At 34.5% G+C, this 26,087-nt stretch overlaps 4 protein-coding genes across 7 annotated transcripts; 3 read left to right on the top strand and 1 right to left on the bottom strand.

Annotated features, from left to right (window-relative positions):
* The first annotated feature begins 482 nt into the window (after positions 1 to 482).
* Positions 483 to 4,766, top strand: LOC145574346 (uncharacterized). 2 transcript variants are annotated; one of them, XM_081632114.1, is made up of 4 exons: positions 483 to 654; positions 1,060 to 1,412; positions 1,508 to 3,454; positions 4,453 to 4,766. In XM_081632114.1, exons 2-3 carry the CDS (start codon positions 1,063 to 1,065, stop codon positions 3,447 to 3,449), a joined length of 2,292 nt encoding a protein of 763 aa, XP_081488240.1. In that variant the 5' UTR covers positions 483 to 654; positions 1,060 to 1,062; the 3' UTR covers positions 3,450 to 3,454; positions 4,453 to 4,766. The 2 variants fall into 2 exon arrangements, with proteins under 2 accessions (XP_081488240.1, XP_081488239.1); XM_081632113.1 differs by having other exon boundaries at positions 1,055 to 1,412.
* A 5,212-nt stretch (positions 4,767 to 9,978) lies between these two features.
* Positions 9,979 to 11,380, top strand: LOC145576060 (uncharacterized). The gene has a single exon (XM_081633849.1). It carries the CDS (start codon positions 10,143 to 10,145, stop codon positions 11,058 to 11,060), a length of 918 nt encoding a protein of 305 aa, XP_081489975.1. The 5' UTR covers positions 9,979 to 10,142; the 3' UTR covers positions 11,061 to 11,380.
* A 284-nt stretch (positions 11,381 to 11,664) lies between these two features.
* LOC145576059 (uncharacterized) lies at positions 11,665 to 15,600 on the bottom strand. Of its 2 annotated transcripts, none has more exons than XM_081633848.1 (2): positions 13,079 to 15,600; positions 11,665 to 11,995 (listed from the first exon to the last, which is right to left on the bottom strand). In XM_081633848.1, the coding sequence occupies exon 1, from the start codon at positions 15,364 to 15,366 to the stop codon at positions 13,168 to 13,170; it is 2,199 nt and encodes a 732-aa protein (XP_081489974.1). In that variant the 5' UTR covers positions 15,367 to 15,600; the 3' UTR covers positions 11,665 to 11,995; positions 13,079 to 13,167. The 2 variants fall into 2 exon arrangements, with proteins under 2 accessions (XP_081489974.1, XP_081489973.1); XM_081633847.1 differs by having other exon boundaries at positions 13,083 to 15,600.
* A 4,812-nt stretch (positions 15,601 to 20,412) lies between these two features.
* Positions 20,413 to 26,085, top strand: LOC145576058 (nuclear envelope-associated protein 2-like). Of its 2 annotated transcripts, none has more exons than XM_081633846.1 (6): positions 20,413 to 20,629; positions 21,052 to 21,569; positions 21,887 to 21,994; positions 24,530 to 24,991; positions 25,081 to 25,182; positions 25,593 to 26,085. In XM_081633846.1, exons 2-6 carry the CDS (start codon positions 21,354 to 21,356, stop codon positions 25,761 to 25,763), a joined length of 1,059 nt encoding a protein of 352 aa, XP_081489972.1. In that variant the 5' UTR covers positions 20,413 to 20,629; positions 21,052 to 21,353; the 3' UTR covers positions 25,764 to 26,085. The 2 variants fall into 2 exon arrangements, with proteins under 2 accessions (XP_081489972.1, XP_081489971.1); XM_081633845.1 differs by having other exon boundaries at positions 24,527 to 24,991.
* The last annotated feature ends 2 nt before the right edge of the window (positions 26,086 to 26,087 follow it).

Genomic DNA, 26,087 nt, shown 5'->3' with positions numbered 1-26,087 from the left:
TTATAGAAGGCGATAATTTGGCAGTCATAAATGTCATTAAGAGGATGTGGCAGATCCCATGGGAGATCTACAACATCATTTGTGACATGGAGGTAGCTTTGAATACTCTTGATTCTCACTCCATTCACCATTGTTGCAAAGAGACGAAATAGCAGTGGACTACATGGCAAAGAAGGGGCACCACCATGAAAATTTACTTTGATCCTTTAATAATTTTGCGTCTTTCCTCACCCTTATCATCTAAAAGGATGCTTTAGGTATCCTCAATCAAAAAATCTAACCGCCTAGCTTTTCTCACTCAATCAAAAAAAAATAAAAATACACGAAGTATGATTCAATACCCAAAATCCAATCATCAAAAGCCAATCTTGATTCTTGAAACAATTTGAGGTTGAAATGAAATGATGAACTTGACTTCTAAACTCTCAAATTCGGCCCACCTCAACTCACTAACTCACAATCACAACATCCAATCTCTCGTCTTTCTCACGTAAATCTCGCGTGCCTCTCTCTTTCTCTCTCCTCTCTTCTCTATTTCTCTCTCTACGATCTACACTTGAACATATGCAGACAACACAGACTCCTCTTTCTGCAAATTTCTGGGCTAAATTTGCTTCTGCAATTCCATCTTTACCCACTTTCTGAATTTCAAAGGTACAATCTCTCTTCTAATTTCTATCTAATTTATAATTTAACTCACCTTTAAGCATTATACATGCTTAGAAATTGGTGTATAATTGTATGAATTTATTAAATTTTAATAATTTGGTGCTTTATCATGTTTACTTGATCATAATTTATCTGATTTTTGAGTACCCACATGTTCTTTTTCTGTTATATTGTTAATATTTTGATAATTATAGAGAATTGTATTTGGGTTTTTGATTTTGTATTGTGTATATATGTTGAATTTGGGGTTTTGAGTTGTGGGTTTTATTTTTCTGATATGAGAAATATAATGTATAATGTTTAATTTTGGTAGCTATGAATATCTTCAAAAATGTATTTTTGTATTGTATAATTGAATTTATATGCAAGAATTATGTTTTCCTAGGGTAGGTCATGGCTGGGAAGAAGCTAATAGCTATATGTCAGGCCGGGGGCGAATTCGAGACCGATAACGATGGTAGTATCACCTATAAAGGTGGTGAGGCTCATGCCATTGATATTGATGATGAGATGAATTTTAATGCCTTTAAGATGGAGATAGCTGAGATGTTCAATTGGAGTACTGATATAATGTCTATGAAGTACTTCCTTCCTGAAAACAAGAAGACTCTCATTACAATATCCAATGATAAGGACTTGTTGCGCATGATCAAGTTCCATGACTGTCGTGCAGTTGTTGATATATATGTCATAATTGGAGAGAACCTTGCTCCTGAGGAAGTCTCTAACATGCCTATCAGTAGGTATATGTCTTGCAGTTCTATTTCGATATTATTTTCGAAAATTGGCATTTTAGTTTGGTTTTTTTAGTAAATGTATTGAGGAGTGTTATATGTAGGTCAAGCAGAACCTCTTTATCTCAGGAAATGATGCCTCTTGATGCCCCCATTGATGTGGTGGAGGATACTAATCATCCTGATGATGTGCATTTTATTGCTCCTCTTGATATTCCCAATACTGAAGCCCAAATCGATATACCAACTGAAATATCTGCTGTAGTGCCCCTCACTAGCTCCGGTGATGAGAAACTTGTGAAAGCTGCTCATCAATGGCAGAATAATATTACTGGTGTCGGCCAGAGGTTCAATAGTGTCACAGAGTTTCGTGAAGCATTACGTAAATATGCCATTGCTAATCAATTTGCATTCAGATATAAAAAGAATGATAGTCACCGGGTGACTGTCAAATGCAAAGCAGAAGGTTGTCCGTGGAGGATTCATGCATCAAGGTTATCAACTACGCAGCTAATTTGCATCAAGAAGATGAATCCTGCACATACCTGTGAAGGGGGTGTTCATACTACAGGATATCAAGCAACTAGAAGCTGGGTGGCGGGTATTATAAAAGAGAAGTTGAAAGTGTTCCCGAATTACAAGCCCAAGGATATTGTCAATGACATTAAACAGGAGTATGGAATTCAACTTAATTATTTCCAGGCATGGCGTGGAAAAGAAATTGCCAAAGAGCAACTGCAAGGTTCTTATAAAGAAGCTTATAAGCAGCTACCAACTTTCTGTGAAAAGATAATGGAGTCAAATCCAGGTAGTTTAGCTACTTTTACTACCAAAGATGATTCTAGCTTTCAGCGTCTCTTTGTCTCATTTCATGCCTCATTATGTGGATTCCTGCAAGGCTGTCGGCCTCTACTTTTTCTCGATAGCATTTCTTTGAAGTCTAAATATCAAGGAACACTTCTAGCTGTCAATGCTGCTGATGGGGATGATGGTGTCTTTCCAGTTGCATTTGCTGTGGTTGATGCTGAAACTGATGATAATTGGCGATGGTTTTTATTGCAACTGAAATCAGCTATGCAGACACCTGGCTCAATAACATTTGTGGCAGATAGACACAAGGGGTTGAAGGAGTCGATTGCTGAGATATTTGAGGATTCTTTTCATGGTTACTGTTTAAGGTACTTGACTGAGAATCTTACTAGGGACTTGAAAGGGCAATTTTCTCATGAAGTGAAACGCCTCTTGGTTGAGGATTTCTATGCTGCTGCTTATGCTCCTAAGCTTGAAGGTTTCCAGAGATATGTTGACAGCATTAAAAGTATCTCCACAGAAGCTTATGACTGGGTCATGCAAAGTGAACCTGAGTACTGGGCAAACGCTTTCTTCAGGGGTGCAAGATATAATCATCTGTCATCAAATTTTGGTGAGATTTTTTATAACTGGGCATCAGAGGCGCATGAGTTGCCCATAACACAGATGGTTGATGTTATTCGAGCTAAGATACTGGAGTTAATTAGTGCACGGAGATTGGAGTCAGCCAAGTGGTTAACAAGGCTAACCCCATCTATGGAAGAAAAACTTGACAAGGAAACCTTGAAAGTCCCTCCCCTTCAAGTTTTGCTCTCAGCTGGTAGCACATTTGAGGTGCGTGGAGACACCATAGAAATAGTTGACATTGATCAGTGGGATTGTAGTTGCAAAGGATGGCAGTTGACTGGTTTACCCTGCTTCCATGCTATAGCTGTTATTGGCTGTATGGGAAGGACTCCGTATGAATATTGTTCCCAATATTTTTCAGTTGAAAGCTATAGGTTGACATATTCTGAGACGGTGAATCCTGTCCCAAGTGCTAATGAATCGTTACAAAATGATTCATCTCAGGCTGCGGTGACAGTAACCCCTCCTCCTACACGTCGGCCTCCAGGCCGGCCCACAAAAAACCGTTTTGGTTCACAGGAGGTTGTCAAACGTCAGTTGCAGTGTAGTAGATGCAAGGGTATGGGACACAATAAATCAACATGCAAAGAAATTTTAAATGAACAGTAATATCGGTAAGCATAAACTGACAAACAGCTATATAGAAGCATCTTCACTTATAGTAAATAATTTAATGTTTATAATCTGTGCTTGTTGCATAATTTGCTGCATTTAATCATCTCCTTTGTGTCTTAAAAACCTTATTAAGTTTTTTGAAGGAATACATTGTGGTATTCAAAGGAACTTTAATGCTGGATCTGTTGTTGGTCTGCTTGTGAGTGTTGGATGAAAGAATAATTTCACATGACTACTGCATTGTGGTAGATGTAATGTGGTCTACTGGTCTAGAACCTATTTTTGATGTTTGATGGGTGTGCTGTGGACATATAAGATACTATTCCTGTTGATTCCTTGTTCTTGGCTACTTTCATCTCTGGTATTAAGCCTATGGGTGCTAGTGTTGCTATATCCTGCAGTTTGCTAATGAATACATTTTGCAAAAGTTGTGATCCTTATCTCAGCTGTGGATTTTGCGAGATGCTTTGATAGAGAACCTACGTAAATAGATTCAGAATTTTTTTTGCATCTCTGTTGTTTTGACTTGAGTGAAGTATCTTTTATGTTCCGAGGAAACAAGAATTGCTTGTGCTAGCTATTCTTGAGGTTTATTCAAGGCTTTGTCAACCCCAAAACAGGGATAAACGAATATATTTAAAAAAAAAATAAATAAATAAATGATTTCTGTTGTAGCATCTCATGATTTCCTTCAATTTTCCTTTCATGTCCTCTATGCTAGTCATATGAAGAGTCAGATCAAGAGAGACATGCATGCATTTTGAATACTTATCTTGTTGAACCTTAAGCTCAGTTGGAAGATTTCATATTGATTAATAGATCAATGCCTTTTATGCTGTCGTATTAGCTTTGACTGGTTTGATGTCTTTCTTATGGAGTACAAACTTATTGCTGTTATAGTTGTGTTCAGCTACTAGAATGTTTCAGTTTTGTTTCCTTTTCAGTTGTTTCCTAGATTTCATCAAATCGTCTAACCATAATCATTTCTATGCTTCAGGGTGGATCCATGATTATCAGAATTTGGAATAGCCGAGGAGTAACAGAACAAGGCTCCTAATAAGAACAGTTTTCTCCTCTTCAGTATCAGATTCTATGTTAGATCTTAATTTACTCAACTCTTAGGGCCTCAATTTGTTTCTTTGCTCGCGGCTTTCTCGTCAGTGATTGGCTTCTATGTATATAATAGATTTATTTGGCCTGTATGATCTGGTGGAAAGAACGTCTTTAATCTCATCTCGTTGTTTAGTAATCATCTTTAACACTGAGCTTAATTTTCTTTAGTGGGCCCATATTTAGAAAAATAGACAGAAATCTATACTTATTACTTGACATTTCTCTCATTAAAGTTTGTATATTTAGTTGGTGTGTTCCAACCTGAAGAATTCAACCAAGAGAAACGTGAAGATACAGCTCATTTTTTGATCTACTGCTAGTACATCTGTATTAAAAGTACTACTATTACAAGATTGTACTGCATGAACTTTAGAAGTACATCTTTTAATATGGTACTTCTGCTCTAAAACGTTACTTAGGTACCAGCATGTAGTACAAGCAATCATGCTTCTGGTACTTCCCCGTTTCGACTTGTTTATATATAGATCTTGTTGATCGAGGAAAGGCAACAAGAGCTTTAGATTACTCTAAAATACCAAAAAAAAAAATCACTATTTTATTTTCTGTATTGAGCCACAAAGTACGGGATTTGATCCTAAGTTTTAGGTATCATTTATGGAAAAAAAAAAAATCATCTTACATTTGTAAGTGTATGTGTGAACACAAAAGGCGAATTCGTCACATTGTTGGTAAGGTGGTCATTTTTACAAGTTTTGTGTCAATGTTTCTTATGTGAGAGCTAGAAGCTAGGGAAGCGGTTGAGCATGAGATGGATCAATCAACATTGTAGATATTGATGTTGTTGCTCTTCCCATGCACTGCCTCTTCCCTGGCTCTCTTCTTTATCTCTCTTTAACTTCTCTATAATTGACACGTTTTTACCTCAATCTCAAATTATCAAAAATTTAAAAAGAATAATCTAACCTTTTCTCCATTCTCCCAAAATAATCCTACCTTTGATATCCATTTTCTCATAACAACCCTAACAAGTCACTCTACCCATACAACCGGTTGCCAATCAACGTGTCACTTCATTATTGGCTAAATTATTTTTGATTTTAATCTTTTAATTCTATTAATTAACAAAAAAAAAAACAAAACAAAAAAACGAAACTAATTCCTTTCTTCTTTCTCCTCCTATCTCTCTCCCCTTTCATGGTCACCATTAACACCATCCACCACACCCAGATAGGAAAAAAAACCCATCCTAACCACGACCATGACCCACCCTCACCCAACACCAAAGCCACCAGTACCTCAACCACACCACCTCACCAAATCGGCAAATCCTACACCCCGCTTTCTTGCACCACCAACCCACAACCACGTTTCTTAACACCACGAACCAACATCAAATCACTAACATCAACTTCTCAATTAACACAAACAACAATAATGAAACTAATCCAACTAACAATTACCCACTTTGTTCAAATAAGAAAGAAAATCTAATATTTTAATCCAACATTAATCACATCAATCAACAAAAAAAAAATCAACAAAGAATTCTAAAACAAAACCAGAAAACCAGAAATCAATTTAAGATTTTTCACTTTCAATTCATATAAATTTTTCAAATTGTAGGGGTTTGGATTTCATTACTATCATTAGTATTGCAATTAGTTGGGGTTTTGAGGTGGTTTCAGGCCAAATAGGGCAGCGACGGGGGTGGGTTGCAGTATCTTAAGGTGGTCGGAGGAAAAGTTGGAAAGGGGGTTGAGGGAAGAAGAAGATGGGTGGTTGTGTTTGAAGGTAGAAAGGCATTGAAGAGAGGGAGGAGGAGGAGAGAGAGGGGAAGCCATTGTTATGGTTGGGGCTGCCATGAGTGCCATCCATTGATGTTAGTAAGGAGACAGGAGGAGGAGAGAATAAAAGGAAAATAAGGAATCAAAAAAAAAAAAAAAAAAAACAATAAACTTTCCTGATCTTCAGATAACCGGTCACATAGGCTTGTTAGGAGAAAATGGGGGCATGTTCACATTTACTTAATTTCAGTTCAGTTCCAATCAGTTCAGTTCGGTTCCAATCAGTTCAGTTCAGCTCTTAATTTCCCTCTCTCATAAAATATTCATTTCAGCTCAGTTTAGTTCAATTCAGTTCAATTCAGTTCAATTCAGTAAATGTGAACAGGCCCTGGGTAGCAAAGATTGGATTATTCAGGAATAATCCTAATCCAAAAGTGGGATTACTTTGAGAGAATGGGTCAAAAGTTGGATTATTCTTATTAAATTTTCCTTATTTTATGTGCATTTTCTAGTTTGTTTTATTTATTTATTATTATTATTTTTATTTTTTAATATTTTTAATTTTTAATATAGACCACTAATTTTACCATTAATTACAATTAGAATTTAGAAGCATTTATATTATTTCTTCCATGAAACCAGGTTGGATCAAGTAATTATTTTATACTTCTTCTGTCCCAATACAAAGTCTATCTCATTTTACACGATCTTTAAGATATACTTTTGACAATCAATATTCGAAGAGTAAATAATTGTCTTTATGTTCAATATGTATATTGACCCGTATAAGGTTTATGTTTCTTTGGTACCAATAATGTCACATAAGGGGAAAAAAAATTACAAATGTAACATAATTCAAAGTGTTAAATCATACATGCATCAACAGAGTTAAGATCAAATACGGTCCCTAAACTAACATATTTGTAGCATTTTAATCCCTCAACTATTGAGTGAGGCAAATTGGTCCCTCAACCACCAAGGAGTACTATTTTCGGCCAATAGTTTAGGGACCTTGCCTTGTCATCAACAGTTTAGGGACTATTTAAAATTATGTGGCAATTTTTTTTTTTTTTTTTTTTGCCAACATGGCAATATTTAATTAATAATGACTTTTTAAAAAATATATATAAATAAATAAATAAAAGAAAAAAAATAATAAAAGACTATTGTTTTTTTTTCACGAGAGAAGCAGGGGATAGTATTTGGGAAGTTGGGACTTTTGGGAGTATTGAAATTTGAAACAATTTCTTCCTAAAAAAAAAAAAAGAACGACCACCATTGTAACTTATGGTGAGATTTGGGACTATCATCTGACCAAAGGGGAGGAAAATCTACGAAGATAATATCAAGTAAAGGTAAATTTATTCTCAATTTCATATTATTTTAATCTTTCTTCAGTTTATGCCCCTTTTGATTTACGAAAATTGAGTTAGGGTTTATATTTTATAGAGTTGTGATGTGAAATTTTTGCTATTAATTTATTTAAATTATGCTTATATATGATTTTTTGACTATCTTATAAAACTTTGTGAGGTATCGTTTGAATTTTTTAAGAGTTTGAGGCTAACTTTTTTTTTTTTAATAGTTGATTAATTTTAATTATGCTTATTTATGATGTTATTGATGATCGTATGAACTTTTGGGAGGATGGTTTGTATAATGAGGAGCAGATCAGATGTGTACAAGATCTTGGTTCTAGCCGGCACTAAGGATAACGCAATAACATCAGGATTATTTTTTACCTTGAATCTAGTTTGGGACTGTGATAAGCATATAAGCTAGTTGATTTTTAATCAACTCTTATAAATTCTTTTTTGAGAGGAAAAGCAGTTATAACTACCTTGTAACTGTTTCTGTTATGTTTCCTTATTCTTTCTGTTAAGTTGTTTGGTGATTGAAGTTGAGTTGAATTATAAATTCAGGAAGTTCCTGAACCTCTGGCTATGCTGTTAAAAATTATCTTTAAAAAATTCAAAAAAATCATGCTATTCATATTACGGTTCCTAATTGATATAATTATATGTGTAGGTACTTGGTATTTGAGTTCGTGCGAGAAATTTTTTAAGCATATGAACTTTTTGGATGATCAACAACAATATGAAGAACATACAACAACAAATTATTTTTATTTATAATTGCTATTTATTTTACAGATGAATTTTTGGATAATTTGCTGTACAAATATGTTGATACATTAAATGCAAATCCTTAAACTATTGACTGATTTAGTTTTTCAGTTTTTTTTTCATGTAATTATAAGCATTTTTTTATGGAAGTCCCTAAACTATTGATGACTAAGCAGGCAAAAAAAAAAAAAAAAACATGCAAAGTCCCTAAACTATTGCCAAGTATGCATTGCAGGTCCCTAAACTATTGATGATTAGGCAAGGTCCCTAAACTATTTGGCCGGAAATAGTACTCCTTGGTGGTTGAGGGACCAATTTGCCTCACTCAATAGTTGAGGGACTAAAATGTCACAAATACGTTAGTTCAGAGACCGTATTTGATCTTAACTCTGCATCAACACGTGACAAACAAACATAACATCACGCGTATCTAACATCAATATGAACAAGTCAACTTATCATGTGGGATACGGTTAGATAGGTCGTGTAATTGCACAATATTCATTTCAAAGTGCTAACTCAGACATGTGTCAATGGTCTCGACCCATGACACGTAAGCATATTGTCATCTGTATCTCTCAATAGTCTGAATGTACAGATGTAATTGGACGGTATCCAATTACATCTATACATTCATATCCATTTTGAAAATAAAAATGGATGTGGTCAAGTTATCTTTCCGATAGCTGCTAAACGATTGGACCAGACAGGTGCCGATAGCTTAACCGCCAAAGAGACAGAAGAATCCCTATCAAAAGCTTCTGCAAAATTGGCATATTGGAACAAAGGCAAGACCGTAGGCATTCCTCTACGATCGATAGATCGTCCTTATCGAAGTTCTGTTCAAATATCTCGATCTAATCAGAGTCGAACTTGGATTAAAAAAAAAAAAAAAAACCTAAAAGTGGCTCTATTTCATTATATTCCATCCATATCCCAATTTCAGATTGAGTAAAATAAATACTACGACTTCGGTATTTTTTAGTATAATCATCACAAGCCGAAGAGAAAGAGCTAGAAAAGCATGCCGAATTCGAGAAGACGCAATTTCTTTCCGGGATGTGATTCAGAAAATATCCCCCAATCTCCTCGATCGATTTAAGTTCGGTGGTTGGGTCAAGGGATATTGGTTCGAATCCAATTCATGATCCCCATGAAGGACTTCATTCAATATTCAAGAGTCAACTTACTTTCTTTTCGCGACTAAGCCAAGAATTGGCTTGACTCGAACATGTGTCAGCGGTCTCATTCCATAACACGCAAATATAGTGTTTTCTGTATTTCTCACCACTCTGTACATAATCAGTTGTCCAACCCATTATAGGAAATAAATAATATCGAATCAAAATATATCAATTACCGAATATCGAGATGCAGTGAAATAATATTTTATTTTATCATATTCTTTTTTTTTTCACCATTTTCCTATGTCTATAAATAATTAAGATTTTTTTTTTTTAACAATACCCTAAGTCAAAAAAATCACTCAACGAGTAAGAAAGAAAGAGAGAGAGGGAGAATGACCTAAACCTAGCTCCCTCCCAAGGCAAACCCACCCTCTCAAGAAAAACCCCTCAAATCCCTAAAACAAAGAAAACCCTAATTTCATCCCATCCTCTGTTTTGAGTGTTTTCCCCTTGATTTCGAAATCCAAAACCCTAATTTTCTCCCTCTATTTTTCATGCCATAAATTCAATTCAACAATGTCCCAAAACCCACCTCAACAACCACCCCACCATTCTCTCTCCTCCGTCAACGCCGCCGTGAAAGGCTGCTACGGCTGCAACTCCGACGACCACTGGATTCTCCACAACATCAAATTCCGAGACGAAGAATGTCGAAAACTCTGCACTTCGTGTGTGTTAAAGAATCATCCGACGTCGTTTTGCCCTCTTTGCTTCAACCTCCATGACCCCAAAACGCTAAACCCATCTTTGCCATCTTCATCTTCTTCGTCATCGTCGTCTTCTTCCTTGAATCGCATCCTCACATGCTTGAAATGCAGTTCTGCCTCTCACATCGCGTGCATCGATGCTAAAACCCCGAAATCCCCGTATCTTTGCCCTCCTTGTTCAAACCCATCTTTCAAATTCTTTGATTTGAAGAAACCCAGAAAAATTCGCGATCAACCGCCGTCTGACGGTGGTTGTGGCGGCGGCGGAGGTGGTGGTGGTGGTGGGATCCCTTCGACGAAGGTTGTGGAAGAGATGAAGCAGTATATCGATGAGAGAGCGGCGAGAGTGTTCTTGTTGGCGGCAAAGATATCGGCGATGTCGATGAGTAGGGCGGCGAGTATTATGAGGAGTGATGCTGAGAGGAAGGCTACTGATGCTGCATTGGCTAGGAAAAGAGCAAAAGAAGCAATTGATTATGTCATGAGTTTATCTAATTGGATTCCCAATTTTAAACACCAGAAGAGGGATGTTCTTGTGTCGGGTTCGAAGCCGGGTTATGAGGCTGTTAAGATGGAAACCAATGGTGGGGTGCACAATGTAGGTGGTTCCGGTGGCACTGGTGGTAGTGGGAATGGGAATGGAGCGGTGACCGTGGTGCCAGGGCCGCAGAGTAATGGTGGGAATAACAACCATGTGGGTGGTAATGGGAAGGAGACTGCAGTGTAGCTAAGGAATTTTAGTGTTTGTTTTTCATAATTTACAGGTTAAATTTTGGTGGGGTTGATGAAGATGATCATTTGTTTTGTAAAATTCAGTGAATTTTGTGTAAATTGATGATCCTCTGGATTGGTTTCTTGTATTATAGTTGGAAATGGAGGTGATGAAATTTGTTTGTAATTTGAAGAAAAGAAAATTCAATCTGTTTTATGCCAAATTTGGTGGTGTTTTTAGGAATACTATTGTTAGTAGAATATCCAATTTTTGCAATTGGTGAAGAATCTGTCTTGAATTGCTGTTTTACTTGAAAAGGATAAAGAATTCTATTCTTTTTAGTGGGACAGTAGACATAATTTTATCTAAATGTACCATTTTTCAAACTCAAATGATGTTGCTATTCGTTCATGCAATAATCACATTTCTCATGTTCAACATGATCCGAGTACACGGTCTGAAAGTGTGCTGCTGCTGCATTTTAAAAGTAAACGAGGAAATAACTGCGTGTTGTGAATGAACGCGTACATGAACAAGTCTAGATGGAAGAATAAATCGAGAGGATCATAAACAATAATATTTTTATTTTTTTATATTCACATTATTTACAATAGTTTTATTGACATTTTAGTGTAAAAAATACTTTGTAATAGATTTACCAAAACTAAAACACATTCTGTAATAAACAGAACAATTTCTGGACCTTTAACAGGAAGAATATATGGACTGAATGACTAGCCTCTTTTTTCAGGGCCAGAAATATTCCAGAGTACATATATTGTCAACATAAGTAATGTAATGCTTGATCAGCATGATTAGTGCCTTGTTACCAAGTTTACTGTGGCTGAAATTCCGAATGGCTGAATGTCAACTAATTGACAGGCAAATGGTTGACTGATGGCAACTGGCTGTTTCTACCTTTGGCCATACGTAAGAGTTAATAGCCAAATCTGCATCAACACAATGAAAGAGCTTATAAACCAGTCATGGGATGTAGGAAACACTTAAACTTGTAATTATCATGCATCTGTCTTGACGATTTAATATAATGGACAGCGAAATATCTCTCTAAAACAGTCAGTACAAGATAGTATCTGTTCTGCTGTTTGGCAAACATACCTGAAGACAGAGTTTGGATTCAAATATAAGCGCCTCTTGATGTTTAATCAAAGGCAGAGTTTCATTTCAAAAACAACACACAACAAAGGAGCTAACTACATGCAAGTTGAAAGGTCAAGGTGCATGATATTGTCATCAAATTTAACTGTCACATAATTGGGGCTGCTTCCACAAGGCACGCCTCAACCACCTTAGACACTCAGGAGAGCACTGTGGCCCAAGCACAGACAATGTAAGTCTAAAAAAATTCACCAGACTGACTATGTAATCAAGTCTCAATGTCTATTGATGTCACATGTTAAACAAGAGAACCTCTACCCTTTATATTAAAATCTTAGTCCAAATGATCTTACAGTCATATCCTTCTTGTAAATTCACCTTACAACTCATAGGGTGGTAGATGTTGCATTACCATATTGGACTCAAATTCCAGTAAAACCATATGGCAGTGCCATAACACAGAGAAAGTGGTTATGCTCGCTTGTCAAATGCTGTAGAGTGAGTGTCCAGTTATATATGATCATTTTGCATCAGAATTCATAAGTTACAAAAAGGCCAACCAATGAAACAGCTTGAATAAATATGTTACTTTCCAAATCAAACATATCACAACTAGAAGTACAACCTGCTAAAACTTATAAGTAGAGACAAAACACAAACTTCTTCAAAGCCATAACCTATTCACCTCCACATCAGACGAGGACTGCCAATTCAAGCAAATCACAGAGATGCTTAGGGAATCTAAGATAATTAAAGAGGGGTAACGTTGGTTAATATAGGGCCATATAATGCTAATTCTGATATAAATTTAAAGTATTTCCAGCAGACAGTTGAAAAAAATAAAGCAGCTGAGCACAAAATAATACTTTGTGTGATGAAATGGAAATCTATACACGCAGCTTAAAACTCCTTACCTACCAGCATATTTGGTGCAAGTGAATGGGCCAGAGAAACATTCTAGCAATCTGGAGCTGTAGCATAGCTATATGGAGTACGCTGTTCTTTAAACTTCCCCTAATCCCTCAGAAAGTATGCTACTAACTTCATCCTGCATGACTGAATTGACGGCCATGTCAGGTTCTAATATTTGAAGCTCTACTTCTTGATTAGAGACAGTTCCAATCAGCCATCCATGCGTACTAGCATCTGGAACCCAACCCTTCTCCAACATTAAATCAAGTAGTTGGCATGCCTCAGATCTATATCCCTCTTTGCAAAGGCCATTAATTATCAAGTTATAAATTTTCGGTTCAATAACCTCAGTTTCGTGACAAATATTTTTAATTGCTGCCCACATTATATGTAACTGAGAGTGATCAGCTAAATGCGACAAAAGGCTAGAAAGTATTTCACTGTCAGGGAGTAAGCTTTTGTTAACCATCTCATCGAAAAACAAAACACAATAGTTTGTTTCTCTTAAAGCAATCATGCATTGAATGAGGATGCAATATGCTTCCAAGTCCAGAACCAGACCACGCCTTAGAATTTGCGAGAGGAAAGTTAGGCCCTCATATGGCCTATTGAGTTTCAACAGACCATGCATTATAGCAGTATAAGTCATGGTGTTTACAGGATTCAGGCAATTTTGACCAAATTTCAGCAACCTGATTGCTTCATCTACCCTTCCAGTAGCAGAAAAACCCTTGATCAAACTGCTGAATGAAGAGGAATGCAGGGAACAATTTCTTGATGACATGAACATGAACACTTCAGAGGCCTCTTCAAACTTTTCTACATTGCAAAGTCCTTTAATTAGCTTATCATAAGAATTAGGATCCAGAATCCAATCTTCTCCACTGAATAGTCGAAATAGCTTTAGAGCATCCTCATACTTGTTCAAATTACAATAGCCAATGACCAGGGCAGAGTAAGTAGCAAAGTCAGGATCATAGGCCAAAACAATCATCTTTCCAAGAATAACACAGGCTTGCTTAACATATTTTTCATTGCAAAGTCCTAGAATAAGGACATTCCAGGACTGATGATCTGCCACATCCAAGTTTAGCATTTTTTGAAGTAGATTTTTGGAAGCTAGGAAGTAATGAGCATCACAGTAACCTTGAAGGAGCACATTGTAAGGAGAAGGGTCAACAACATGACTATCATCTAACAAAGTTCTTGCCTCGTCAAGGCTCCCGAGTTTGCAGCTTGCACTTAGAATGTCGACAAGAACATCAGTTGAAGGACTAAACCCAGCATTTCTCATCTCATAGAAAAGCTCAGTTGCTTTGTTGAGGTCTTTCATGCACAAACATTTGACCATAGATGAGTAGATGCATACATCAGGCTCAAACTCTAAAGTTCTCATCATGTTGAACAACCTCATGGCTTCTCCCGGCTTATTCACTTTACATAATAGTGGTATGACACTAGTATAGAATCTCAAATCAGGATTCACGCCAATTTCAAACATCTCATTCATTACTCCAAGTGCTTCATCCCCAAGGTTTGTGGCCACGAGACCATGTATAACAATCTCAAAAGTCCTACAATTAGGAGCACACCCCTTCTTCTTCATCCTTCTAAATTGATCCAATGCCTTATCAACCATCTTTGCATCAAATAATGCTTTTATCAAACTATTCAAAGTATCAACATTCGGAAGAGTCCCTGATTTCACCATCTCCTTATAAACCAACAATAAGTCACGAAAACCTTTCTCCCGCTCTACTAAAGCACCTAAAAGATCATTCCATTTACCCAAAGAAGGCATACCCCCACTAGAATTCATAACCAAAATCACCCTAATCGCTTCATCTAACCTACCATCACCAACAAATACGTCCACCAAAGCCCCAAGAGCCTCCGCCGCACCGCAGCACCTATCCCTAACCATCTCCCTACAAAACCCCTCCATTTGATCCACATTTCCAGCAAAACCCAGCTTCACTATAATCCTAGAATAGGTTTCAGCAGTATGTCTATACTGTTTTTGAAGAGAAGCCCATTTGAACACCTTAAGAGCTGAATTCAAATCATGAGTACTATCCAAAACCTTGATCAAACTATCCGGGGACAGCCCATTATCATTTTTCAAGTACTGTATTCTAGGATCAATTTCACTCCTGTTTAGCCCATTTTGGGGGGATTTTGATAAATTTTGAGCATGATTTACACTAGAAATTGAAGAGAGACACTTAATTGAAAATACCCATCTTGAAATTTTACTAGAAATCATCAAAGATGCAAACTTTACAGACATTCTGAATCAAAAACATTGCAATTAAATCAAGTATAAACAGAAGCTAACCTGTCTTGCGATTATAGTGATGAACTGATGAATGAATACTTGAAGGAATTTACAGGGATTGAAGCAAAACTGTAGAAAAAAAACTATCTATTTTTGGAAACCTGGAAAAAAGGTTATTAGGATTCTGCTTCGCCTCTCGTTTCGGCGGTAGAGAAACCAGGAAGTGACTGGGGTTGCGGAAATGAGCCGCTGAATCTTGCAGATAGAGAAATACTCCATCTGTTTATTTTATTTGCTTTTTTTATTTGCATGACCGGTATATTTGTCGAAATGCAACTTTAACCATTAAGGAGGTGTTTGGTTCACATAATTAAGGTATAAGTTATGAATTTAGAATGGTTTAAACCCATAACTTAGGTTTGTTTTATGATTTTAAGAGTTTCAAACCCATACCTCAAACCCCCAAGGTATGGGGTTTAGAAACCTCGGGGGAGGTGAGTTTGCTTATTCCTATACTTTTAGGTAACAAATAAAAGAAAAAAATTGCATTTCATAATCATACCAAACATATGGTATTAAAAATTGCTTATTCCTATACTTTTAGGTATCAAATAAAAGAAAAAAATTGCATTTCATAATCATACCAAACATATGGTATTAAAAATTGCTTATTCCTATACTTTTAGGTATCAAATAAAAGAAAAAAATTGCATTTCATAATCATACCAAACATATGGTATTAAAAATTGCTTATTCCTATACTTTTAGGTATCAAATAAAAGAAAAAAATTGCATTTCATAATCATACCAAACATATGGTATTAAGAATCAAGTTTCAAACCCATACCACTATGGTTTCATTCCTGATTCCAACTCCATACCACTTTGCGAACCAAACGCCCCCTAATATATTTAATTGTCTATTAGTAAAAATCATAACAAAATTATATTATAAAACTAGACATTATGAATAATCTAATGATATATTATATAATAACATTTATTTATTTTATAAAAGGTGAAAAAATTGAGTCAATCACAGTAGGTAAATAGTGCAAAAATCAAAGTGATGCATTAAAAAAAAAAAAAAAAAAAAAAAAAAAAAAAACAGAGGGAGTAACTGAAAAGGCTTTTGCTCGCAACTTTTCTTTTCTTTTTTTTCCCCCTAAAACACTACTATTGTTACACTTGTATGGGTCATAAAATCAAACTGTACATTGTTCATAGAATCAAAATTGAATAAACAGTATGACCGATGATGTACTTTGTTTTCTCAAATAAGTTACCGTTTATAAATTATAGCCATTTTACATTTTTAAATCACAAAAAGATTTTACCATTTACATTTTAACAAGTATCACCCTTTTTAATCCAATTGACCGTTGCATTTTGGCCATTTTCTCTACTTCACGCCTTCCATGCTACTTTTTGCTTCTTTTTCTTTTTTTTTTCCTTTTTTTGTTTGTTTTTTTGTTCCAGTTTTGGCTCGTAGGACAAGTCAGCTTTTCCTTTCCATAAAAAGGATTGGGTATTATCCTCTCATTAAAAGGATCCTTTTAGCAATAATCACATCCATGAGGAAGTTAAAAAAGGAATCAAAAGGAGAGCTAAAAGGATTAAAATCTTCATTGCTGCTGGTGCTCTAATGCATGAGATTAATTATAAAATTACTCATAGTTGATTTTTCTTACATGTTTGATGTAAGTGTAGATATACAATATGTTTGAAAGGTAAATTGAGGTTTATAAGTCTTGTCATATTGTGTTTAAAATTCAAAGATTTTCTCTTCTTAGTGGTATACGAAGAGAGTAGAGCATCAAAATAATGAATTTGAAAATTGGAAGATAGTTTAATCTCGAAGATTGACTTACCACTTATTCTGATATAGGTAAACAAAACGTTATGTTGGCAAGTATTGTACGAATTATCTACTAATTTGACTTTTAACGCTTTTGTTTACGCAAATGTCCTATCAATACGTACTGTTAAATCTTATTACATGTATCGGGATCCCATCAAAGATTATTCAAGAGTAAGGGCCTGTTCTCATTGACTGAAATGAGCTGAACTGAACTTATTAGAGCTGAACTGAACTGAACTGAACTTATTAATTAGTGATTTTTAACTACAAATTAATGATCTTTGATTATTTATTATTATATATGTGTGTATATACAAATATACATATTAAAATATTTAAGAAAAAATATACTATATAATTAAAATATTTATGAAAAATATATTAAAAAAATGAAACTCCAAAACATTTTAAAAACATATACTATATAATTAAAAAAATAAAATATTAAAATGACAAAAGAACACAAAACACTTTTTAAAAAATTCTCAAAATGAAAAAAATAAAATAATTATAAAAAAAACAAAGAGTTGGGCCGGTTTTATTTAAAAACTAACTTGATCCTATTTTTACTCCTAGCTCGTCAAATAATGAAATATGGTATAATAGTCATTAAGTGAAATATGGTATAACCGTATAATAGTCATTATTATTATTATTATTATTATTATTATTGTCGTTGTTGTAATATAAGCTTAAAAGTATGAAATTTGGCTTTATATCATCATCAATATTATTAAACATGAATTGAATTGAACTGAACTAAAATTAATCTAATGAGAACAGGCCCTAAGGGTGGCTGGCTGGTTAACTGGTTATATTTGAGATTATACTCACCATATAGGCATGCCCGCAGCCCGCATACAAATTAATTGGCAACAACCAATACTACCGGACCATTATCATTTAATGTCCCATAAATATTTTTTTTGACAAAAATGTCCCACAAATTAATCGTGCTTCTACTGGATTATCTCTTCCTATCTTAATTACACTATACAAATAATTAAACTTCATTTATTAATTGCTTACGATCCTACTACTCCGTATTTGCGAAAAGTCAAAATTTCTTCAATATAAAAATATGAATGATATGATTCTAGGCATTCTTGCTAAGTATGAGTTTGCTGTGTTTAGCTTAATTTCAGTCCACTTTAATTTATTTCAGTTATTTTCACTAAATTGGAACATACCCTTAATACTTTTAAATATACAAATTAAATTAAAGATGTCACAACAAAAAGTATAAGACAAACTTTGATATTTTTAATCCAAAAATGAAACAGGATATAAAATAGTTCATTACACGATATTATTATGGAATGTTACGTAAAATTTGTTGATTTTGGCATCAACTAGCCGTCCTCTCGTCCCATTATGACGAGTTGTTATCGGGGCATTGGCAAATTGGTATTTTCTTTTTCTTCTTCTTCTAATAATAATAATAATATTAATACACTCATACTTATATAATAAATAATTTTAATAATGTTTCGTTTGTAATTTTGTACATATAATAAAGTAAAAAAAATGGTGGGGCAGTTAAACAGTTAGTATTAGATCACCCAACGTCGTGCATGGCGTGAATACAGTTAATACACATACAACTATACAAGCTTCAATTCGTATGGCAAATACTGACGCTCAATTTATTTTATGTCTCAATTTATTTTATGCTATGACATGATCCTACCCGTATATTTTATTTATTAAGTCCCCTGCAACCTAAAATCTTGGCGTATTCAAGTACTTCCTCCGATCCACCCGCTACAGTTGCACTATTTTTTATTTTATACTACTTTCGTTTTTTATTAAGTGTAATAAAGGGGTATTATTTATGAGACGTATAATATGCATGTCAATTGTATTTACAAATGAGGATTGGAGCATGGTTTTTATTAGATTACAAAACTAATTGATTTTGCAATGAATATAATTATGTAAATCAACTAATCAAGTGTAATGAAGTTCAATAATGATGTTTGCGGTGGCATGGTAATGTATACACAAATCCTTCAACGTACTCAAGTGATTCTAGTTCGACCCTTACCACAAAGAAAAAGAATACTCATCATACAAATAAAATTTCATGGGTTCGTTTTTTATTCTTTTATGTTACTTTGTACTCCACATATGTTATATCTCCCCTTTGTTTTCTGTGTATGATCACAGATTGAGGTAATGAAATACGAAGTTTCATTTAAAATCCATTCAAGAAGTTTAATAAGATATGGGGTCGTGGTGGTCTATTTTAAATTTGTTTCTATATCTTGATCTCATCCTTATTATCCACAAATAATTGTATTACATTTGAGGGGTGTTATAGATAATCCGTCTGATCGAATACATATTATTATTCAAATAATGTATGATAATGCGATCTTTACTTCATACGGAGTATATTATTTTATTACTGCAACAATTAAATTTTCACATGAACTTTTTACACATAATCTATTGTCATTTTTACGTAAGGAATCTTTTATCTTGTAGAGTCTTGTTAATTTCATCATTATACTTTCAAATTATCATTATTGTTAAGTTACGTGCTAGAAAACTTTCCTTGCAATTATACAAGACTAGCTTAGAGAAGTACGAATAACTTTTTTGTACTTCTTTAGTTCTATGAACAAACACTAAACATGGATCTATACTACAATAAACAATACTTGTACGATTCTGTCAATATATAAGTCCTCACATGGGTCAAACTAAATTAAATTTGAATAGAGAATCTATATGATATCAATTAATCTTAAATCAAGCGTGATTACATAATAAATCCATTAAAACCATTACCAATTATGTATAAAAAAAAATCATAATCCAATCCAATCTGATCCAATCCAATTCGATTCACACCGAGTTGATACCATAATCAAATCATTGTAATGGTGCAAAATTAATCACCCTTTAACATCACCATTTTATGGGACCCACTTTCCCACCATTCACAGCTCACTTCCACACTTACGTGGAGGAGAGAGAAAAACTTAAACCCACTTTTCATTGTCCAAATTTTGTATTTTGCCGCGCTATACCCCTCTTAACAATTAAAAAAATAAAAATAAAATTTGAAAACCACTTTTTTTAGGTTCGAAATTTGTCTCTTGTTCCAAACCCAAGGTTCGGACATTTCTCCCGAACCTAATCTCTCAAAATCAAAATTCCCCCCTTTATTGTCACTTCACACAGTTCCCTCTTTCCTTCGTTTTCTCTCTCCTCTTTCTTTCACCTCTTTCTCGTGTCAACCATGCCGTTTTCTGCAACTGTTTATTTCTCTTAAAATCTTGAAACTTCCTACAAAAATGTCAATTATTTTCATCAAAGATTAAATCTTTTTCAATCTCCGATGTTTGGGTTTTTTTTGGAATGCAAGTTTCTTGATTTTTCATGGTTCTATGAGCTTTTCTCTCGGTAAGATTACCCTTTTAAAAAAGACATTTTTTTTGTTGTCTAGGTTTCGTAGTTGTGGTAGTTAGCCATGGTCGTAAGCTCGTAACTAATCAAATGCTAATTGCTACCTTAAACACTACCTTACCGCTGAACACGGACCGAGTGATGGTGGTCATGGTCAGCGGTAGAGAGGAATTTATGGATGGTCTTGGTTGTACCACATAGTAAAGTAAAGTGTCAATTATTGGGGGTCAGTTTAATTAATTACATACAATGAGATTAGACAAATATCAAGCTAGTTGTGAATATTTTTAATTTTAATTTAATTGTAGTCGTAGACTTACTCATATTAATTAAGCTATCTATTTTGATTCTCATTGTTATTATCTGAATTAATTAATTAATTAATTCAAACTGACGTTCGTTTTTTCTTGGTGTTGCAGGTACTTTGAATTTAAAGATAATAAAAAAAGGATAAATTAAATGCAGAGATCAACAACCTCAATCAAATTCACATGCATCCTTAAAAATTGATTAATTTGTCGACCCTTCATTTCTCCTGTTACTCCATTTTTTTTCTTAATTATCACCCAAATCACAAAATTTCAAAAATTAAAATTCTCCCATTTTTCTTCCACCACTCCCAATTTTATTCAAATAATAATAATATAAAAACCCACTGAATTATTTTGATTTATATAGCTTTTGAAATAATTGAATTAGGTTTTTGTCTTTGTTATAAAAAATGGGTTCAATTTCGGAGGGACCCACATCTTCTTCTTCATCATCTTCATCTTCAAGCTCAAATGGCAGAGAAATAGATCCATTGTTAAGGGATTTGAGTGAGAAAAAGCAAAACTTTAAGCGAAACGTGGTGTCTTTGGCGGCGGAATTGAAGGAGGTTCGAACTCGTTTGGCAGTGAAGGAGCAATCTTATGTTAAAGAAACCCTAACAAGGCAGGCATGTAGTTTGGCTTTGGATCTTCTTTTTGTATTTCGTTTTATGTCAATTTGATTTTGATTAGTGAAATCATTTCATTTGAATTCACCACTTTTTGTTCTTTGTTGAATTGAGGTACTTTTGCTTTGTGGGTCCTTTTGGATTTGATATGATTTACAATTCTATAACAAGTGTGTTGTATACAACATGTTTGTCGTGTCAGATCACGTAAAAGTCATCCCTTTGTCAGGTGTTCTGTATCGAGTTTGTGTGAAATTGGTGTAATTGAGTTCATGTCAAGTGAATGATTGTTAATTTGGTTTATTGAAATTTAATAGGAAGCCGAGGCGAAGGCGAAGGGGATGGAAGAAGAGGTGTATAGATTACATAAAAGCTTAGAGGAGAGAAATAAACAATTACAAGCATCAGCTTCATATGCTGAAAAGGTACCACTTTCTCCTGATTCTGCGTTTTAGTTAAGCTTTTGTTTAGCCATTTTTGGTTCATTTATTATATGTATATCAAGATTAATAATACAAAGTTTAAAGCTTTTAGCTTGATTCTGGGACACTTTGGTTTTATTACAAGAAATGTGTTTGACTGTGATTTTAATATGTTAATTTTGTGGTTGTTTTTTGTTTGTTGAACTTGCATACATCATTACCTTATCTTTTCAGGTAATCCTTTTGGTTTTTCCTTTGTGTTTCATACTGGAATATGTAAAAAGCTAATTGCCAAGTAGGTATCAACTGATATTTTATTATTGTCTTACTTTAATTGCGGTTTGATTGATTCAAGGTTGTCTCTACTCTAAAGTGCGTTTTGAAATTGCGCCTTTTATTTGTATTTTTCTTGGTGCAATGTAGAATTTTCTGCCCCTAAATTTAGGTGTTTGTGTTGCTTTAAGTCTATAGCTATTCCTTACTACTCTCTCTTATAGTCCATTGCTTATTATTTGTTACATTCTCTGTTCGGGAGTATGTTTATTATTAACTTTTACGGTGATTTCTTACTATTATGTAAAACTAATTTACCGTTTTGTGGTATGAAAGTTTGGAGAGCGAGTTGTGAACAGGTGATTAGTTATCCCGGAAGTGGTCTTCCTTTTCTGGGATCCCTTTGTGGTGGAAAATAACTAAGCTCAATTACTTGTTACCTTGCTTTTCAGTTATGTTACTAGTTTTTACACCCAAAGGCATGGGTTGTTAGCTTGTGTGGAATTTGTATACATCTAATGCCCGTAAATAGGATGTAAGTAACAATATACCTATTTTAGGCAACTCTATGTTTTTCTACTAAGAAGAATATGGTCTTGTACCGCTGTATAGCTTAACAATAAAGACTATACCATTAAAAGTAGCTAATTAAACTGATGGTAGAGATACAAGAGGAATACATGTAGTGGACTAGAAGTACCAAGGTTGATGATGTATTGTCACTTAAAAAGTGCACGAAACCTCATTAATACGCTACTGTATTTTATTGAATGTGTTATGTTATTTTTTTCCCCAAGACTTCTAAAATTTGGAAGGACATGTGGATAGAATGGATTTTTATTATAATACTTGGTACTTTGTACAGATTGTGGTCAAAGTTGAACATGCCAAGGTTTTCTGATTCTTGGAGGGAAATTGTAGTCTTACAGTCTTTATTTAAACATTCTATGTAAAAAAAAAAAAAAAAAAAAAAAGCTATCCCATGTGATAATACTAAATTTCCTGTACTTTTCATAATTACTTTAATAATCTGTCTAGATGTTGGGTGAATTTTTGTAATGTTTTTTTTATTTTTTTTTGCTGTTAATTGAGTTATAAACTTATAACGTGTAAACATAGCTGAATTTGACTGTGAGGGTATACAAATTAGTTGAGGTTCTATGCTTGTTTCTTCTTGGGTTAATGTCTAATTCTGTACCCTTTTAGAAAAATTAGATTCTAAGGTCTTTAGGGATCAACTGCATGGTTAGGATAATAGCTATACATCCTGTACTCTTTTCGATCCTGAATTATTGTAATTTCAGTAATTCCTTTTTGTTCAAGATAAGTGTTGTTTTAGATTTCCTTTGTTTCCCAGTCTACCCTTCTTTTGAAACTTTGTTATCAATTCATTTTTTTTTTTGGGAGAGTACTTTGGTAACTTTATTGAGCATCATATACATGTCTTATTCCATGTGCACAACTCTGAAAAAGACCATTTTATTTTGGATTTGAAGGGCAATGATTCTAAACGCTTTATGATGAATAGCAAGAGAACTTAATTACTTGCACTTAACTTTGTGACTTTGATCAAAATTTAATAATAACAATTTGGCTTAACAAAACTGGCAATATTTGAGCACCATCACTCTTTAATCAGAGTTTTGTGCAGCTAATTGGTCATTTTTTTTTTATTGTTTGGTAATACTTCAAAGAGGGTTAACTGGTTAAGGGAGGCTAAATTTAGGCACTGCATGATGAAGTTTCTTAAAAGTGGTTCTAATAGGCTCACTAGAGTCCGTTTCTTTTCCCCTTATTTTCATCAACTTCCCATTCTGAAGGAAATTATGTCATTCACCCTATGACATTGTCTAGGATCCTTTCTTAAGGATTTAGTCAAGGTGGTGGCGTTGCTGCTTGTTGGAAGCTGATTTCACATATTTGACTGATGGTCAGTAGACTGTAGACAACTTTCGAGTCTTGATATAGGATAGTGCATCCCTCTCCTGTTAATAAATTGTAATATTTACTTGTCTAGTTATTGCCATCCAACAGAGCTTCTGACAAATTTGAATATTAAAATTGGACTAAGAATCTTGCATTGGTTATAGCCATATTAGGCATCTTGCATTTTCTATCTTAATCACTTTATAATGTACTTATGCTGTGTTATTGTGAGCATGTACCTTTATATCGTTTGCTAGCTGCATATCTTTATAGACATTAGTTTCTTTATGAACTCAGCAACATTTTTATTTGCTAACTGGTGATCTTTATACATAGCAGTACCTTAAAGATCTGGATGATCTTAGAACTCAGCTTACGATTACTCGAGCTACAGCAGATGCAAGTGCTGCCTCAGCTCAATCAGCCCAACTGCAGTGTTTGACTTTGCTGAAGGACCTTGATGAAAAGAATAATTCCATAAAGGAACACGAAGATCGTGTGAAGAGGCTGGCAGAGCAATTAGATAAGCTGCAGAATGATCTTCAAGTGAGGGAGTCTTCACAGAAGCAGCTGAAAGACGAAGTCCTGAGAGTTGAGCATGATATCATGGAAGCCATGGCAAAATCTGGCTTTAACATGGACTGTGAACTGAGGAAAATATTAGATGAGGTTTCCCCCAAAAATTTTGAGAATATGAACAAGCTTTTGTCAGCGAAGGATGATGAAATTGCCAAACTAAGGGACGAGCTTAGGAATCTGTCTGCCCATTATAAGCTAAAGGTCAAGGATCTGGAGACACAGGTAGATGACCATTGATGTTGAAACGTCCTCTTATAATTAAACAATTTTAATCATAATGATTTTTAATTGGAGTTTTGTTTCCTAAATAGATGGAGAAACATCGAAAGGCTGATCAAGAGCTGAAGAAGCGAGTTCTGAAATTAGAGTTCTGTCTCCAGGATGCTCGTTCTCAAACAAGAAAACTTCAGAGGGTAATTTACAAATTCCTTCTATTGTAATGAATTAAACATTCCAGTCATCTTAATCTGCATTCCAAACCAATATCTGCAAACAATCTTCTTAAAATGCTTCTCATCACCCCATGTTATCTTACCTGATATTCATTCTTCTTTTTACACCATGCCTTTTCTTTGGGGGTAGAGATGATGATTCTCTTAAGTCTTTGGTATTATTTTTGAAAGGAATGTCGATCATTAGTACTAAACATTATATTATGCATACTCTCCTATAATTGCTTTAAATATTCTGATATTTTCCAGCAGAGATCAGTATCACTTTTATTGCCTTAGTGGTGCTGATCTACACTAAAGTTGTCATTCTGCCTGTTCTGCACATTGTCCTTTGTATTTAAATTTATTATTTTTCAATCTGCCTCTGGCAGGCGGGGGAGCGAAGGGACAAGGCTATAAAAGAATTAAGGGATCAATTAGCTATGAGGCAACAAGCTGCGGCAAAGAGTGATGAGAAGCAGAATAATTTCTGGGAAAGTTCCAACTTCAAGATTTTGGTTTCCATGTCAATGTTGGTCTTGGTGGTCTTCTCAAGGCGGTAAATTAACGCTGTTAGTAAGTACAGTTTGTAGAATGCAAGGGAATCTTATCTTAGGAATCCATCTTTAGGGTATTAGGAAGAACTGCAGAGGCTCAGTGTCTGTAAAAAAAAGAAAAGGCCTCTTTTTTGCCCCCATTTTACAGTTAGTACATCGGCAGAGAGCATCGTTTTGATGTCTCTATAAGTAGAATATTCCAGAGCTGGAACATGTGATATGACCACATGAATGTATAATTTAGATTATATATTAGCATATATTAGAGGGAAAATTAATATTATGAGCTCGATTATCTCTTCAATTATTGCCTTAATATTCTGCTATCAT

This window comes from Chenopodium album, chromosome 13 (genome assembly GCF_948465745.1).
Source record: "Chenopodium album chromosome 13, dcCheAlbu1.1, whole genome shotgun sequence".
Lineage (NCBI taxonomy): Eukaryota > Viridiplantae > Streptophyta > Magnoliopsida > Caryophyllales > Amaranthaceae > Chenopodium > Chenopodium album.
The sequence above is the reverse complement of the archived record's forward strand: the minus strand, read 5'-3'. Positions and strand labels throughout refer to the sequence as shown.

Coding starts and splice junctions, on each gene's coding strand:
- LOC145576060 (XM_081633849.1), top strand. CDS start 10,143: ATGTCCCAAAACCCACCTCAACAACCACCCCACCATTCTCTCTCCTCC.
- LOC145574346 (XM_081632114.1), top strand. CDS start 1,063: ATGGCTGGGAAGAAGCTAATAGCTATATGTCAGGCCGGGGGCGAATTC. Junction 1,413..1,507: donor TCTAACATGCCTATCAGTAG/GTATATGTCTTG, acceptor TGTTATATGTAG/GTCAAGCAGAACCTCTTTAT.
- LOC145576059 (XM_081633848.1), bottom strand. CDS start 15,366: ATGTCTGTAAAGTTTGCATCTTTGATGATTTCTAGTAAAATTTCAAGA.
- LOC145576058 (XM_081633845.1), top strand. CDS start 21,354: ATGGGTTCAATTTCGGAGGGACCCACATCTTCTTCTTCATCATCTTCA. Junction 24,992..25,080: donor TCAAGGATCTGGAGACACAG/GTAGATGACCAT, acceptor TTTCCTAAATAG/ATGGAGAAACATCGAAAGGC. Junction 25,183..25,592: donor AAACAAGAAAACTTCAGAGG/GTAATTTACAAA, acceptor TGCCTCTGGCAG/GCGGGGGAGCGAAGGGACAA.